The 18,161-nt window shown below is 41.4% G+C and overlaps 1 protein-coding gene and 1 long non-coding RNA gene across 9 annotated transcripts in view; one reads left to right on the forward strand and one right to left on the reverse strand.

Annotated features, from left to right (window-relative positions):
- The window catches only part of LOC135186224 (uncharacterized), a 119,764-nt gene that overhangs the window by 17,198 nt on the left and 84,405 nt on the right, over window positions 1–18,161 (reverse strand). For 6 of the 8 annotated variants that reach the window (XR_010306780.1, XR_010306772.1, XR_010306776.1 and 3 more), the window contains one exon: window positions 12,004–12,089. The exons of 1 other annotated variant lie outside the window; for it this stretch is intronic. This is a non-coding gene — a long non-coding RNA (uncharacterized LOC135186224). Of the gene's footprint in view, window positions 1–12,003; window positions 12,090–16,913; window positions 18,035–18,161 lie in introns of those variants that run through there. One more of the 8 variants, XR_010306781.1, reaches the window with a different exon arrangement.
- Window positions 8,210–18,161, forward strand: part of LOC135186220 (sodium channel protein type 2 subunit alpha-like) — a 56,125-nt gene continuing 46,173 nt past the window's right edge. The window contains exons 1-9 of the mRNA XM_064163786.1: window positions 8,210–8,527; window positions 9,954–10,072; window positions 10,520–10,609; window positions 12,376–12,504; window positions 12,943–13,034; window positions 14,023–14,259; window positions 15,939–16,002; window positions 16,804–16,945; window positions 17,782–17,988. Of these exons, the coding sequence (XP_064019856.1) occupies window positions 8,255–8,527; window positions 9,954–10,072; window positions 10,520–10,609; window positions 12,376–12,504; window positions 12,943–13,034; window positions 14,023–14,259; window positions 15,939–16,002; window positions 16,804–16,945; window positions 17,782–17,988 (1,353 nt within the window). The 5' untranslated portion in view covers window positions 8,210–8,254. The remainder of the gene's footprint in view (window positions 8,528–9,953; window positions 10,073–10,519; window positions 10,610–12,375; window positions 12,505–12,942; window positions 13,035–14,022; window positions 14,260–15,938; window positions 16,003–16,803; window positions 16,946–17,781; window positions 17,989–18,161) is intronic.

The raw sequence follows: 18,161 nt of genomic DNA on the forward strand, positions 1-18,161 counted from the left end.
TAAAAAGTGATGTAGGTCATATGAATTTCTTGCTTGCTTGCATTATATACACACAAAATTCCAACTGCTGGAGGCAAGAAATTCTGTGTTTGTCCCTCTGAAGGAAAGCAGAATATGAGTAATTTAGACAAATGATGTGTTTGGGGGGAAATAATATCGTGAAGTGGGAAGTCATAAACCTTTTATGTAATGATAATAATTGTTTGGATGCAGAGATCATTGGATTTCTTATTTCACCAACTGCTGCTTTTTACTGTGACATCAGAAAATTTGTAGCTATAGAAATGTACAGAAATCTCTGCAGGCAAGGAAAAAACACATGTTCCTTTTGTCTAAGCTGTTTAAAACAATCCAAGCTGTCCAAACAATCCACTGCTTGAAGACAGACTTGACTAGAATTGAAGCACTCAGTGAAGTGCAGATATTTCAGAACTTCTTTGGTTGGATGAAATGTTGCCTCTGATTGCAGTATAACTGTGACCTTCTCTGTGTGACTTTCTTAACAGTGGTCTAGTTGATTGGATAGGGCTGGGTGCTAGGTTGGACTGGATGATCTTGGAGGTCTCTTCCAACCTGGTTGATTCTATGAATTTGATATATGGTTGGCTCATGCCTGGATGTTTCTGATGCTCAGTTTGTTTCAGACATTTTTTTGAAAGATCCTCTGAATTATTCAGTAATGTCTTGGTCTTTAACAGAGTGCTTTCAATTCATCACCTTTATTCACAGGCCTGAGTTTTGAGAGGTTTAACTGAAACTTTCTCTTATAATGTAGTGCTGGACATAGGAATCGTAGAGTGTTTGTGTTGCATAGAGAAAAAGTAATCTCTGTGGTTTTGCAGTGAAGTTTCTTGCAACAGAAAATAGATGTTGGTCTAAATGTTCATAGAATCAACCAGGTTGGAGGAGACCTCCAACATCATCCAGTCCAACCAAGCACCCAGCCCTAGATCATGGCACTAAGTGCCTCAGCCAGGGTTTGCTTGAACAACTCAAGAGACAGTGACTCCACCACCTCCCTGGGCAGCCCATTCCAATGCCAATCACTCTCTCTGCCAACAACTTCCTCCTAACATCCAGCCTAGGCCTTCCCTGGCACAACTTGAGACTGTGTTCCCTTGTTCTGTTGCTGCTTGCCTGGCAGAAGAGTCCAACCCCCACCTGGCTACAATGTCCCTTCAGGTAGTTGTAGGCAGCAATGAGGTCACCCCTGAGCCTCCTCTTCTCCAGGCTGCACCCCCCCAGCTCCCTCAGCCTCTCCTCACAGGGCTGTGTTCCAGGCCCCTCACCAGCTTTGTCACCCTTTTCTGGACACGTTCCAGCACCTCAACATCTCTCTTGAATTGAGGGGCCCAGAACTGGACACAGGACTCAAGGTGTGGCCTGCCAGTGTTGACTACAGGGGCAGAAGAACCTCCCTTGTCCTACAGCCCACACTATTCTTTTCTCCATATCTATTATATTTTGCAGGAAGTTTGCCTTCTATGCATGGAAAAATGCCACTGCCTTTCCTTTAATGTGTACTTCTCCATTCACTTAATATGTTGCAATACATTATCTTGGCTTTATATGCAACAATAATACATAGAAAACAAATTCACTTCTTGTGAAAGTTTTCATTCTCCTATTAACTCAGAAAAGTAGTATTGTTTGTTGTTTCTGAGTTTATAAATTTCAAATATAATTTCTTTGTAAATCTTTGCTCTTGGTAACAGAAACTGTTTGGGAGAAGTTAACCAATTCAAACATAACTGAGGGTTTTAAAAATCTCCTCCATATATTAATAGAAGTCGAGAGAGGATTTGGCTAAAACTAACTTAATTTGAGTCATGAGGCATAATGCTGTATACAATTGTGCTTATTCTTCTGCTATGGGAGAAAGCAGAGTAGCTGAGCACCTTCCAACAAATGGTCCATTACACAAAGAGAATCTGCATAGTTAGTTTTAGATATTATGTTAAAAGCTTCAGTTGTCATATATATGCTAAATCAAATCAGAATTCTTGACTGGAGGCTGGAGCACTTGCAGGTTCAGGAGCAGGACTGCAAGGGAAGTGTGTCTTCCATAAAGGTTGAGGTGGGTGATTCTCCCCCTCTACTCTGCTCTGGTGAGACACCACCTGGAGTACTGCATGCAGTTCTGCAGCCACTATTATAAGAGGGAGTGACAGGACTAGGGGGAGTGGAGTGATGCTGGAGGTGAGGAGGAAGTTGTTGAGCATGAGAGTGGTGTGAGCCTGGAATGGGAACTTCCTCCTTATATCCACTCTGAATCTCCCCACCTCCAGCTTTGCTCCATTCCCCCTAGTCTTGTCACTCCCTAATTGCCTAAAAAGTCCTTCCCCAGCTCTTTTGTAGGCCTCCTTCAGAACTTGGAAGGCCTCAAGAAGGTCACCTGGGAGCCTCCTCTTCTCCAGACTGAACAGTCCCAACTCTTTCAGTCTGTCCTCATAGCAGAGCTGCTCCAGCCCTCTGAGCATCCCAGTGGTCCTTCTCTGGACATGCTCCAGCATCTCCACATCCTGATAGTAATAGGGGCTCTAGAGCTGGTTGCAGTACTCCAGGTGGGGTCTCACCAGAGTAGAGGGGGAGAATCACCTCCCTCGACCTGCTGGCCACACTTCTCCTGATGCAGCCCAGGATCTGATTTTAAGCTGACATTCATTCAGTGATGGGGAAATCTGAGCCAGAGACCTTCTGAAAATTAAATTTAGAAGCACTGTACTACTTTGTTCCTTTCTGCAAGTGTTATTTATTGGCTTCTTGGAAACACCGAGGAAAAGTTCACAGTATTATCAGGGTTGGAAGAGACCTCACAGATCATCAAGTCCAACCCTTTACCACAGAGCTCAAGGCTAGACCATGGCACCAAGTGCCACGTCCAATCCTGCCTTGAACAGCCCCAGGGACGGCGACTCCACCACCTCCCCGGGCAGCCCATTCCAGTGTCCAATGACTCTCTCAGTGAAGAACTTTCTCCTCACCTCAAGCCTAAATCTCCCCTGGCGCAGCCTGAGGCTGTGTCCTCTTGTTCTGGTGCTGGCCACCTGAGAGAAGAGAGCAACCTCCTCCTGGCCACAACCACCCTTAAGGTAGTTGTAGACAGCAATAAGGTCTCCCCTGAGCCTCCTCTTCTCCAGGCTAACCAATCCCAGCTCCCTCAGCCTCTCCTCGTAGGGCTGTGCTCAAGGCCTCTCCCCAGCCTCGTCGCCCTTCTCTGGACACGCTCAAGCATCTCAATGTCCCTCCTAAACTGGGGGGCCCAGAACTGAACACAAGTTTTGTCTTTTTAAAAAAATATCTCTATTCCTTTAATTCAAACCTCCTCCTGGAGAACTGTGGTTCAGTTTCCTGCTAAAGCTGCCTTGTCTAAAACTGTTTTCTCCATTGTATAAGAATAAAAATTCTTTCCCCACAGTGTTTTCACTAATATCTCATGATGCAAAACCTTACAGCATTTAAATGCTACAAGATGAAGTCCTTACAATTCCTGTATAAAATACAGTTTGTGTTATCATTTGGGGAATGTGTCAATTACATCCTAAAGAGTTCATGTAGCTAAAGTGAATGCACTCATTTTTCATAGAATCAGCCAGGTTGGAAGAGACTTCCAAGATCATTGAGTCCAACCTAGCACCCAGCCCTGGCTAATCAACAAGACTCAGTGCCTCAGCCAGTCTTTTCTTGAACACCTCCAGGGATGGCAACTCCACCACCTCCCTGGGCAGCCCATTCCAATGCCAATCACTCTCTCTGCCAACAACTTCCTCCTAACATCCAGCCTAGACCTCCCTCGCCACAACCTGAGACTGTGTCCTCTTGTTCTGTTGCTGGTTGCCTGGCAGAAGAGACCAACCCCCACCTGGCTACAACCTCCCTTCGGTAGTTGTAGGCAGCAGTGAGGTCACCCCTGAGCCTCCTCTTCTGCAGGCTGCACGCCCCCAGCTCCCTCAGCCTTTCCTCATAGGGCTGTGTTCCAGGCCCCTCACCAGCTTCATCGCTCTTCTCTGGACACATTCCACTATCTCAACATCTCTCTTGAATGGAGGAGCCCAGAGATGGACACAGTAACTAACCATAAATTTTGGGTAATATGTACTGTGTGTAAAGGCAATAAATGCATCCTGTATGATTGCATTTCTTTCATACTATCAGCTACCAAAGACAAGAAAACTAAATACAGTGCAAGTGCCATGATTACTTGAAAATACATATAGAGAGTATTGTTTCATAATTGAATTTCTAGCAATTATACTATGTCATGATGTGGTATCCATGAAACAGAGACTTGCCAGTGGCTGGTGTAGTAGTGAAGTGAAGGAAAGCTTTAGTGGAGAGGCAAATCTTTTGTAAACTAGTCTTTAGATTGTTAAATGAATCAACAGTTCAAAGAGACTCATTGTAGCCTTCTGATACCTGATGTGGAGATGCTGGAGTGTGTCCAGAGAAGGGCCACAAGAATTCTCAGAGGACTGGAGCACCTCCCCCATGAGGACAGACTGAAAGAGTTCAGTCTGGAGAAGAGGGGGCTTCCAGGTGACCTTCTTGTGGCCTTCCAGGGTCTGAAGGGGTCCTACAAAAGAGCTGGGGAGGGACATTTTAGGCCATCAGGGAGTGACAGGACTAGGAGGAATGGAGCAAAGCTGAAGGTGGGGAGATTCAGAGTGGATGTGAGGAGGAAGTTGTTGAGCATGAGAGTGGTGAGAGCCTGGAATGGGTTGCCCAGGGAGGTGGTTGAAGACCCATCCCTGGAGTTTAAGTCCAGGCTGGATGAGGCTGTGGTCAGCCTGATCTAGGGTATGGTGTCCCTGTCCATGGTAGGGGGGTTGGAACTGGCTGATCCTTGTGGCCCCAACCCTGACTGATTCTGTCATTCTAAACTTAGATTAATATGCAGGTGCTGGGGTTGCCTACATGGTGCAGGGACCGGAACGATGCTGAGACACCAATGTGATGCATGAGTTGAACCTTTATTGCAGCTAAAAGCTGCACTTATATAGAGAGCTACTACAACCTGTATAATTCTGATAGGTTGCACAATAGAGTGTGGGCTGTCCACATGCCCTAGGAGCAAGTCTGACTGACCAGCCCCCCTTAGTCTCCTCACACGTCTAACTTTGTGGCTTCTCTGCCAACTTTTCAAGGTTGTTTTCCCTGAAGCTGCACTCCTTATCTCACATCCTTCTCTGTGTCCTAATGTTACCCCTCTTGCGCTCTCATTTCAAATCATTCAGTGCTGCCCAAACCCCAACATTCAGGGATTTGGCTATGTGATTTATTTGGACCTAACAAGAAGCAAGGTCTTTTTTTGACAAGGTTTTCTGTGGTCAGGAAAAAAGTGGTGGTAGCCACTCACATAAATGACTTACTGGACTAAAAATACATGTATGTCATATTTCTGACAATGTAAATCAGAGTTATCCCTGTTGTTCATTGTAAGGAAAAAAAAACCACCCAGTAAACTTTCACTGCTTGGTATTTGCTGTTTGTTAGCTCTAGTACAGATTTTCAGTCTGATACATCAGTGCCTGGATTGCTTGTTTGTAGGGACTGTATTTCCTGGATCTGCTCTGGATGAGGAAATTGTCTCACATAAAGGAAAGAGGCAAATTGACTTGCCTAAGTGGTTGCAAATTCTAAAAATAGGCTTATATTAGAGAAAGTTTCCTGTGTGTTTTATTTTTCTAAAGCCATAGCATCCTCACCCTTTAAAACATTCCTCTTTCCTGAAATATTAGTATTTTTTTTCATCTATCTTCTGAGTATTGCTGTAAATCACTAAATTGAAATCAGAGATGATTGAATTGCAAGTAACAAGTTTGTAATACCTTTGGAAAAGAAACAAAGGTATTGTATAAGATGAGTTGTATGTAAGAACTTGAATCCCTGGAGCCAAACAGAATTCCAGTCTGTTTTTCCTATGCATTTTCTTTAGGCTTGAAAATTATTTGAATGAACAAGCTATAAGGATGTGGCCAAATCTCTTCTTTAGAAGGAGTTGTCCCACTTAGTGTATTGCATTGCCACAGTCTTTTGCCTAGAAGTGTGGGGTGAAATGTACCCTACTTCTAATTTATTCAGTCTCAGAGCAATTAATAATTCAATACTGTTTTAGTTCTCATTGATATTGAATATTTGGAGTGGACAAGTAGTGTATGTACTGTTAGCCTTTACACAGGAAATTGAGAGGAGAAGAATTCATTCTAGATTTTTAATTGTTGATTAGAGCTTTCTAAGCATCTAAGAGCTTTCTGGATTTATAGAATCATAGAATCAACCAGGTTGGAAGAGACCTCCAAGATCATCCAGTCCAACCTATACCCCAGTCCTATGCAGTCAACTAGACCATGGCACTAAGCCTACTTCTTGTTTTGCAGACAATCACAGACTAATAATACTGGGGTAGCAGGAATGAAAGCAGCTCATTTTCTGTAGAAATTGTAACAGTCTCAAGTCTGCATATTTCAATAAAAATAAATAAAATAGGAGCTGCACACATGGTGCAGCCCTGCTAGAGTTAACCCTAACCCTCTGCAGGGCTCTCCTACCTTCCAACAGATCAACACCTGCTGCTAGCTTGGTGTCATCTGCAAACTTACTGATGCTGGACTCAATCCCCTCATCCAGATCATCAATAAAGATATTGAACAGGACTGGGCCCAGCACTGATCCTTGGGGAACACCACTAGTGACAGCTGCCAACTGGATGTGGCACCATTCACCACCACTCTCTGGGCTCTGCCTTCCATCCAGTTCTTGATCCAGCACAGAGTGAATCTGTCCAAACCATGAGCTGCCAGCTTTGCCAGGAGCTTGTTGTGGCAGACGGTGTCAAAGGCTTTGCTGAAGTCCAGGTAGACTAAATCCACAGCCTGCCCCACATTCACCAGGCAGGTAACCTGATCATAAAAGGAGATCAGGTTGGTGAGACAGGACAAGCCCTTCCTAAACCCATGCTGGCTGGGCCTGATCCCTTGGCCATCCTGTAGGTGCTTTGTGGTGGCGCTCAAGGTGAGCTCTTCCATCACCTTGCCTGGCACTGAGGTCAGGCTGACAGGTCTGTAGTTTTCTGGCTCCTCCTTACGACCCTTCTTGTGGATGGGTATCATGCAGATATTTACAATATATACACTTATATACAGAAATACACAAGATAAAAAGGTAATACAGAAACACGACAGACCTCCCACAAACCTGAGTCCCCAGGAGGGGCTCCCAACTGCTCCTTCACCTTCCCCCTACCCCTCTCAACCTTACCCCAGTCCCAAGGAAGAATGGAGGTTTGGCCAGGGGCGTTAGAAAGCAAAGTGGACTAATTAAGGAAAGGGAGGGTGAGGTTAGAGAGAGATGCAGCTCGGAGATCCCCAGCAAAAGTTCCTTTATATTTTGATTTTTGTTTTTATACATCTCAGCAAGCCTATGAGTGAAGTAGACATCACCACTGTTTTCCAATGGCAAATCACTCTCTCTTGAAGAAAAGACAAGTATATACCACAACATTCAGCTAGTTTTTTGGAGGATGTTATCACTACTTGGAGAAAGACTTAAAAAAAACTTGTAAAATTGTTTTCCATTGAACTTTATGAATGTAGACTCAATGGTGATGAATATGCTGCCTACAGAAACTACTGGGAATGGGCTGCCCAGAGAGGTGGTGGAGTGACTGTCCCTGGAGGTGTTGAAGCAAAGCCTGGATGAGGCACTTAGTGCCATGGTCTAGTTGATTGGAGAGGGCTGGGTGTTAGGTTGGCCTGGTTGACCTTGGAGGTCTCTTCCAACCTCGCTGATTCTATGATAAGGCTTTGCTGGGGCCAAACCATTATTGTTTGCTGATCTAACTCCACTCCCAGACCCTCAGCAGGAGGAGGAGAGTGAGGACTAAACCGGCCTGGCAGGATCTGGGCCCTACCAGGGCAGTATACACATTTTCAAATTTGCCTATTTTTTCTCTTTATTCCCACCCCCACCCCCCCTTCATTTTTTTCTTTGCCTTATCTGTATATCTATTTGCCATGTTGGTTTTGGTAGCTGATTTTCTATTAAGTATCTGATGATTAATTTGAATACTTTGTGTTACAGTGCTTTAGCCTTAGGAAAGAGGCAGATGATGACTATGCCAAAAGATTCTATTTGGGGATTTTTGTTGCTGTTGCCCTCTATTTTCCAGTTTTTTCTTTTTTTTTTTCTTTTCCCCTCCTCCTAGGATCTTCTTGTACAAAAGCCTAAAAGCATTTAAAGTTTGCAGAATGAAAAGATGGCACAGGCAATGCTGGTACCACCAGGATCTGACAGCTTCTTCTATTTCACCAAAGAATCTCTTGCAGCTATTGAAAAACGTATTGCTGATGAAAGGTCTCATTGTGACAAAGATGAGCATAAAGATGATGGTGGTCATGAAGAAAATCACCCAAAACCAAGTAATGACTTGGAGGCAGGAAAGACACTGCCATTTATTTATGGTGATATTCCTCCAGGAATGGTTTCTGAGCCCTTGGAGGACCTGGATCCATATTACATCAATAAAAAAGTAAGTGTTCTACATTAAGAGTGTAATTAGAACATTCCTGTTGAACTATACAGTGATAAATGCTCTGGTGTGGAGACAGTCAGAAGCCCTGATTGAAAGTTATTATGCTGTATGAGGTACTTGTTAATTATTTTGAGTAAGCTGTAAATATGACTGCAACACTTCTGCTGCAGTTGCTGCTTAAGAGCTTTTTTTTTTCATGTTTGAGATTTCCTTATGATAATAATATGAGTCAGTGGATTTTGCATTAGATATCCTTCTATCTCTTCAAATCTAATTCAGTGACAAAGCATTTGAAAACCACCTGCCTGGCTGCTCCATTTCTGGGGTTTCTAGGAAACGTAGTGTCTGAGATCTAGTTGAGTAAATGGACTCAGTGGTCATTCAGTCAGCTGCCAGAGCAATCAGTTGTCAAACATTCTTTGAAATCTCTTTAAAGAGCTTTGATCTGAACCACTTTATATAGTTGGATTGATTTTAAATATTATCAGGTCCAAATTTATAATTGAATCTTTAATGTAATTGCATAACCTTGGAAAATGCTGAAATGCAAATTTTGTGTAAGAGCACAATGTGTGGTGGTCAGATTTCACTGCTCATGTGGTAATTTAGAACCTGCTATTTGCTTAAGTCTACTGCCAAACAAATTTGGCTGCTTACACCTATGTAAGCACAGCCTTTATTGCAAAGTTGCTAACATCTATCTTTAATGCAATTCTTTCTCTTTTCTCTTCTCTTTCTTTTTTCTCTCTCTTCTCTTTCTTTTCTCTCTCTCTTCTCTTTCTTTTTTCTCTCTCTTCTCTTTCTTTTTCCTCTCTCTTCTCTTTCTTTTTTCCTCTCTCTTCTTTCTTTTTTCTTTCTCTTCTCTTTTTTCTTTCTCTTCTCTTTCTTTTTTCTTTCTCTTCTCTTTCCTTTTTCTCTCTCTTTTCTTTCCTTTTTCTCTCTCTTTTCTTTCCTTTTTCTCTCTCTTCTCTTTCCTTTTTCTCTCTCTTCTCTTTCCTTTTTCTCTCTCTTCTCTTTCTTTTTTCTCTCTCTTCTCTTTCTTTTTCCTCTCTCTTTTTCTTTTTCTTTCTCTTCTCTTCTCTTTTTTCTCTCTCTTCTCTTACCTTTTTCTCTCTCTTCTCTTTCCTTTTTCTCTATCTTCTCTTTCCTTTTTCTCTATCTTCTCTTTCCTTTTTCTCTCTCTTCTCTTTCCTTTTTCTCTCTCTTCTCTTTCCTTTTTCTCTCTCTTCTCTTTCCTTTTTCTCTCTCTTCTCTTTCCTTTTTCTCTCTCTTCTCTTTCCTTTTTCTCTCTCTTCTCTTTCCTTTTTCTCTCTCTTCTCTTTCCCTTTTCTCTCTCTTCTCTTTCCCTTTTCTCTCTCTTCTCTTTCCCTGTCTCTCTCTCTCCCTCTCCCCTTTCTTCTCCTGTTTTTTTTTTATTTTAAAGACATTTATAGTATTGAATAAAGGAAAGACGATCTTCCGGTTCAGCGCCACACCTGCCTTGTACCTTTTCTCTCCTTTCAATATTATTAGAAGAATAGCTATTAAAATTTTGGTTCATTCATATCCTTTTCAAGTTGTTTATTTAAAGAGACCAGTAATCATTTTCAACACTTAATATTTAGTTCCACTTGGGGTTTTGGTTTAGTGTTTAAATGTATGCTTGTCCTTTAATTTTGAGATAAAGACTCGAGCTAAGATTTGTCACTTTAAGATTCTTGATTAAATTCAGAGGAAGAGACACACAGCATGCATACTAGACTTGATAATGGATCCTGTGACCTTCAAAGGCATCTTCCACCCTAATGCATTTTATACCTAGATTACAGAGTTAGTGTTACAGCCTTCATTACTGAGCAACATTTTTGCCTGATTTGTGACACTGCTAGTGATGGTAAGCTGAATTGTCTCATGCTTATTGTTAGTATTCTATAGCCTGATCAATTCCTCCTGTTTTGTATGATGTGAATTCAGCATCATGAAAGAGTCTGTGCCTTAACTACAGTCAACATTATTCAGCATGCTCATTATGCTCACTATTTTGGCAAACTGTGTATTTATGACCTGGAGTAACCTTCCAGAATGGACAAAGAATGTAGAGTAAGTATGCATAAATTAGGTAAGAATTAAGGGTTAGACTGTGCAGTTAGAATCATAGAATCAACCAGGTTGGAAGAGACCTCCAAGATCATCCAGTCCAACCCAGCCCTATCCATTCAACTTGTGTGGAATATCAGTGGTCTCCTTTTTCTAGCCTGGAGTTTGAACCTGGCTGCAGCTCAAAGCAATGTGGACCAGTGAGCTCTAGGAAGGAAAGTATCTGTGATATTGTTAACCTTTTTCTCTGAACAAATCTCTGATTAAGGCTTCTGTTCAGAATGTTTGTACAAGTAATGTTTTAAATGCTTTTTCCTCCTTGAGCTGTTTCTTTAGTGCTTTTATACTTTTAGTTAAAAAAAATGAAGGAAATAGACATCCATCTTCAACCTACTGCTTGTCAGTGTGGAAAGTGCTCTCTATTGCCCATTAATTTTTGTGTGACAAAATCTGAAACAGGGACACACACAGTGTCATTAAAGAAAATACTTTTGATGAGGATGGTGATTTGATATTTTCAAGTCTTACCTGGTCAGCCATCAGGTAACTTAAGTATCATAGAATCATAGACTCAACCATGTTGGAAGAAACCTCTAAGATCATCCAGTCCAACCTATCACCCAGCCCTACCCATTCAACTTGTGTGGAATATCAGCATTCTCTTTTTTCTAGCCTGGAGTTTGAACCTAGTTGCAGCTCAAAGCAGCATGGACCTATGCCTCTAGGAAGGAAAGAAGCTGTGATATTGTTAACCTTTTTCTCTGAACAAAACTGCTTAAAGCTCCTGTTCAGAATGTTTGTACAAGTAATGTTTTAAATACATTTTCCCTCTTGAGCAGTTTCCTTAGTACTGTTATGGACAAAAAATAAGTTGAAGGAAATATCCATCCAACTTCAACCTACTGCTTGTCAGTGTGGAAAGTGCTCTCTATTGCCCCTTAATTTTTGTGTGACAAAATCTGAAACAGGGACACACACCCTCTCATTAAAGAAAATACTTCTGATAAGGATGGTGGAACGCCAGGGTTTGAGCAGGATTGAGTAGAACTGAGTCTGAGAAATAAGGAGAATAGGCAGGGTAAGGCTAAGGTCACTCTGACAGGAAGCACAGCTGCGGGGGAATGACCTTGGGAGGGTTGGCAGAGAGGCTGTGAAAGTTGTTGTCTGTAGCTATCTGTGCAATGGGGGCAGGCTGGTCAGCCCTGGGAACAGCTAATGATGGAGCCTATCAAAAGTACAAGCCCCTGTACCCAATCCACTATGTAAGTATCAGTCTTAGCTTCAATAAACAGATTGACTTTGTTTGTATCATATTGGTATAAGCTCGTGTCTTTCCGGACTCTTGCTCGCATGGCCTTTGAGCAACCCAGCAGTGGTTTGATATTTTCAAGTCTTACCTGGTCAGCCATCAGGTAACTTTAGTAAACCTCCCTTTCATTTACCCACAAATTTCTTCTGACATGGCAACCATGCTGAAATTTTCCTTTGGAAAAAATAAAAAAGCTTCTTAATTTCATTATTTGTGGTGAACATTCAAAACCTTATATGCCAGAAACGGCAAAAAAACCCAAACATGCAGATAGAAAAGTAGTAGTAATTAAAAAAACAGACAATTATCTATCAGAAGAGTGGTGGGGGGAAAATCATCATTTAAATTGTGGCTGCTGTTCAAGTGCTTGTACTAGTCACTGGGTTTGAGGGGTTTTCCTTTATACCTGTTTTGTGTCCTTGAACGACAATCTAACTTTTGCTTGGATGTATTCTCATAGGTACACCTTTACTGGAATTTATACTTTTGAATTTCTGGTAAAAATCCTTGCAAGAGGCTTCTGTATAAATGATTTTACTTGCCTCCGTGACCCCTGGAACTGGCTTGATTTTATTGTCATTTCCTTTGCGTAAGTATATACTTTCTTCAAAGTCAAATATCAGTTAGGCTGTTTGGACCTGTAATAATTTGTCTGGGTTGTCTTAGTTCATTTAAAATTAATCATAGCTGAATTCTCTTTCAACTTTCTGCATTTGAATGTAAGGCAGTACAGAGCAGAATTAGTGGACTATCCTAAAGTAGAAGAGAGAAGTTACCATTGAGCCATCCACTTTTAATAGCATTTAAACACTAAGACCAGAGAAATCAATTTCATTTTTAATTTGCATCCAGTGGAAATACTGAAGTGTGTGTTTCTTAGGGAAAACTTAATTCAAACAGGAAAGTGTCAGTGCAAGTGTCTCATTGAAAATTTACTCTTCCAAAAAAAATAGAGGCTGGGTTACAGATCCAGGTAAGTAGTTTACACTCTACTTTTATTGTGAGTAACTGTGATTTAATCCTACAGGTATATAACAGAATTTGTAAACCTAGGCAATGTTTCAGCTCTTCGAACTTTCAGAGTATTGAGAGCTTTGAAAACTATTTCTGTAATCCCAGGTAAGAAGTAACTGTGTAAAATGGTAGGCAGTTTCCATCATCTGTGTTTAATTTTGTGTGTGCTGTCATTGTGTTTGTGTGTGGAATCCCTCGCTACAGATATGTGACAGAGTTTGTGGACCTGGGCAATGTCTCAGCGTTGAGAACATTCAGAGTTCTCCGAGCTTTGAAAACAATATCAGTCATTCCAGGTGAGAGCTAGGTTAAACACTGAGGCTGACCAAAATTCCACGGAAGGTGAACTCATATTTTTAAGAGAAGCATCCAGGTTTTGCTCTTAATTTAAATTCTATTCTCTTTTCTGAATCTCTTAAAATCCTCAGCCTCAGAGTTTAATATGTTTTTGCATGAGAAACTGAATGCATAGCCTGTGTATATTTCCATTTCGTGATGTGAAATTTTGTCTCACATGTTAAGGATTCAAATGAGCTCTATTTTTCTCTTACTAATGAAATGTTAATATTTATCAAGACATTTGGGATTGAAAATTTCAGTCTGTTGTAGAAGTTGAATCCTGGACATAGACAAAAGACTAAGATAACACAGAGTAGCATGGAAGTTGCATGGTGTCCCTTAAGATGCCTATCTTCACCAAACCCATCTCCAGTGACAGTTGTGTTCTGTTTGCTGTCATAGATCCAATATCTCACGTGTGGGAATTGAACATTGGCACAGGTTTGGAGCAAGAGGCATCAGGAAGAAAAGAAAATGAACAGTTTTCTTTACATGTATAGAGAGCATGAACAAAAAATTACTGCTTCATTTGAAGAGCAAATGCAGTGGAATGGGAACTGTTTGTGCCCTTTCCCATTTTCAAATTAATTTCTTGGGAATGCTGAGACTTTTTGGTACCTTTTTCCTTTGGAAAATATATTATATTTTTTTGTGAAGCTGTGCATGATACATAACAGTGTGTTGGAGTAGTTCACATTGAGTTTTGGTTAGATAGGTATTTAATAGTATAATAAAGATTTGATTCTCTTTGCAGGCTTGAAGACTATTGTTGGAGCCCTAATCCAGTCAGTGAAGAAGCTCTCAGATGTAATGATTTTGACTGTGTTTTGCCTGAGTGTATTTGCACTAATAGGACTGCAGCTGTTCATGGGGAATCTGAAGAATAAATGCTTGTTTTGGCCAGCAGAAAATTCCTCATCTTTTGAAAAATACCTAGCTCCGTACTTTAATGATACAGTGTTTGATTGGACAGCATACATTGAGAATGAAAGTAAGAAATACTCTTGTGACTTCCTGAAATGTTTGTGTATAAACATAAAGTTACTGTTTAAAACTGTAAGCCAAAGATAAAAATCAATTAAATATGGTGATAAAGAGTAGTGGGTTTTATGTACTGCATCCCAGACTCATGCTTACATGATAGTTCCTTTCTTTAACTGGACTTAAATACATACTTACAGAGTTATGTGGATTGTAGATTAAGAGAGCAATACAGGTTGAACACCTTCTCCACAGTCATAGAATCATAGACTCAGTCAGGGTTGGAAGGGACCACAAGGGTCATCTGGTTCCTAGCCCCCTGCCATAGGCAGGAACACCCTACCCTAGATCAGTCACCCAGACCAATTGCTGCTCAGCTACAGGAAAGGTTAAAGCAGACTGCTTAGTGCTGTGTATTTTTAATATCTCCAAGAACTGAAATACCCCAGCTTCTTGCACAGCCTTTCCCCATGTTTGATCAGTCTCACAGCAGCTTTTCTTATTATCAATTCAAAATTTCCCATGCTCAGAGTTTTGGTATTTGCCTCTTATTCTTCCACTCCGCACTTCTGAGAGGAATCAGACTCCTCATGACAACCTTTCAGATCATATTAATACATAGTATGAAGATTATCCTCCTGCCCTCCAACTTCAGCCTTCTGAAGAAACACAATTCTTTTAGCCTTTTCTTCTACCTTTATGTTATAACTCAGGGAAACAGTAAATAAATAACTGAGATTTCCTCATTAAAATATACTTCTGTTATTAGAATCATAGAATCAACCAGGTTTGAAGAGACCTCCAAGATCATCCAGTCCAACCTAGCACCCAGCCCTATCCAGTCATCTAGACCATGGCACTAAGTGCCTCATCCAGGCTTTTCTTCAACACCTCCAGGGATGACAACTCCACCACCTCCCTGGACAGCCCATTCCAATGCTAATCACTCTCTCTGTGAGGAACTTCCTCCTAACATCCAGCCTACACTTCCCCTGGCACAACTTGAGACTGTGTCCCCTTGTTCTATTGCTGGTTGCCTGGGAGAGGAGACCAACCCCCACCTGGCTACAGCCTCCCTTCAGGTAGTTGTAGACAGCAGTGAGGTCTCCCCTGAGCCTCCAGGCTAAACACCCCCAGCTCCCTCCGCCTCTCCTCAGGGTTTGTGTTCCAGGCCCATCACCAGCTTTGTCGCCCTTCTCTGGACACATTCCAGCACCTCAACATCCTTCTTGAATTGAGGAGCCCAGAACAGGACACAGGACTCAAGGTGTGGCCTGACCAGTGCTGAGTACAGGGGCAGAATAACCTGCCTTGTCCTATTGGCCACACTGTTCGTGATGCAGGCCAGGATGCTATTGGGTCTCTTGGCTACCTGGGTACACTGCTGGGTCAAAAGTTTAGATGGAAGTATCCTGGAAGGGTATTCAGTGATTGCTATGACTCAAGAAGAGATTAAGCCATTTTAACCATGGTTCTATGATTTTGTTCTAATGTTGTGTTTTAATTTTATTGCTTAATTTTGTGACTTCACTTACCAGTATGGATATGGCAGTGTTTGGACCCATTGGTGGGAAAACATGAGTGGAAGATTATGGTCATGCAAGCCTTGAGAACTTGAACATAGGTTCAACCAAGGAAAAACAACTCCTTCCATTTATAATCATATCACTTCTTATTTTTTCTGTTTAGATAATTTCTATCGCATAGAAGGACAAAAGGATTATCTGCTTTGTGGCAATAGCTCAGATGCAGGGTAAGGCATGCTGGAAATCACTTTCTATCTGTCTAAACAAAATGTAAAAATTATCAATCTAAACTTAATAAGCTAATTTAGCTACTTAGCTCAACAATCAGTTATATGTGGCTGTTGTTGGCATGCTTAAGAAAATACTTTGATGTGCATTTCTTTTTAAACTCTTATGTAACTTGACAATTCCATTTCAGCAGGTGCATGTTGCATTATCTATGACTTAAAATACATCTTTATCATGGGTATCATGCCATTTCTCATCCCTAAGGCAAGCATGGCCTGGAGAAGAGGAGGCTCAGGAGTGACCTCATTGCTGTCTACAACTACCTGAAGGGAGGCTGTAGCCAGGTGGGGGTTGGTCTCTTCTGCCAGGCAACCAGCAACAGAACAAGGGGACACAGTCTCAAATTGTGTTGGGGGAAGTATAGGCAGGATGTTAGGAGGAAGTTTTTCCCAGAGAAAGTGATTGGCATTGGAATGTGCAGCCCAGGGAGGTGGTGGATTCACTGTCCCCCGAGGTGTTGGATGAGGCAGTTAGTGTCATGGTCTTATTGACCTGTCCAGTCTACTAGACCATGGCACTAAGTGTCTTATCCAGTCTTTTCTTGAACATCTCCAGGGACAGCGACTCCTCCACCTCCCTGGGCAGCCCATTCCAATGGCAAAAGAAGTTCAAGATAAACCACAAACAGCTGCCCCCTTCCCAGATTATGCATAATATCCTTCATTAGAAGTTCAAGAGACTAAAAATAATTTCAGTCTTACATATTTTTTTAACATTTATTTATTTATTTTATCTCATAGTAAATGTCCAGAACAGTTTATCTGTGTGAAAGCTGGCAGAAACCCCAACTATGGATACACCAGCTTTGACACATTCAGTTGGGCTTTCTTATCGCTCTTTCGGCTGATGACACAGGACTACTGGGAAGATCTTTATCAGCTGGTGAGTCCAGAGTAAACATTTGTGGTTAGTGTCTGGTTTGCCCCAAATCAAACATGAAAAGGCCACTCATATCTGCATTGTTAGGCATTAAAGGAGGTTTGTCTTAAAGCAGCATTGTGGGAAGCAAAAAAAGGAGTCAGCTAAATGCGATGACTGATGTATCTTTGGAGCGCGTCCCTGGCGCAGTAAGATTGAGGATAGAAACATAGTAAATTGGTGTTCTCGCCTTGGGTAACATTTGCATGGAAGTGACATAACTTAGAACAAAGAACTGAAAGGAGCCTGTGTTAAAATAGCTAACATCCCACTATTACATCACTGTTGTCCAAGAAGGATGTTGGGAACGATATTTTATCCAGTCTCTGTATTCTATAACTTGTAGAATGGGATAGAAAAGACTGCGGATATAGCAACGAACGGCTTTTGGGCTTTTTGCCCTTGGCTTTCAGCTGCAGCTGTGTCTGTTGTGTTGCTATTTGGTCTGTCACCAATAAATATATACAGCGACACAGCATAGAGTTTCATAGAATCAACCAGGTTGGAAGAGATCTTCAAGATCATCCAGTCCAACCTAGCACCCAGCCCTATCCAGTCAACTAGACCCTGGCACTAAGTGCCTCATCCAGTCTTTTCTTGAACACATGATCCTTAAAGGTGTTTTTCACATACACAAATGCTCCCTTTATTTCATTGCTTTGTAATCCAGAAAGTTTCTGTGATCTTGTTATGGAAGGAAATAATGTTTTGCAGCACTTCTCAAATTTAGTTAATGCTTAAGAAGTACAGAACTGATGCATGTCTTCACCAGACAGATGATGTCTCTTCTTTTCCTACAGACTCTACGAGCTGCTGGCAAAACATACATGATTTTTTTTGTTCTAGTCATTTTTCTGGGTTCCTTCTATTTGATTAACTTGATTTTGGCCGTGGTTGCTATGGCCTATGAAGAGCAGAATCAAGCAACTATGGTTGAAGCAGAACAGAGGGAAGCAGACTTGCAGCAGATGCTTGAACAGCTGAGGCGGCAGCAAGAAGAAGCTCAGGTATTTTCTACTAGGAGTTGAGCTTTGGTATATTCCTTTGCACACTCTTTGTTCAAATCAAAATGAATAATTAATTTCTAAAAATACATTATTTTACATACTGTGATGAAGGGGAAATTGATGAATGCTATTTCCCCCAAAATTAATTAATGGTATTCTTTCCAAAATTAATA

Source organism: Pogoniulus pusillus, chromosome 2 (assembly GCF_015220805.1).
Source record: "Pogoniulus pusillus isolate bPogPus1 chromosome 2, bPogPus1.pri, whole genome shotgun sequence".
Classification (NCBI taxonomy): domain Eukaryota; kingdom Metazoa; phylum Chordata; class Aves; order Piciformes; family Lybiidae; genus Pogoniulus; species Pogoniulus pusillus.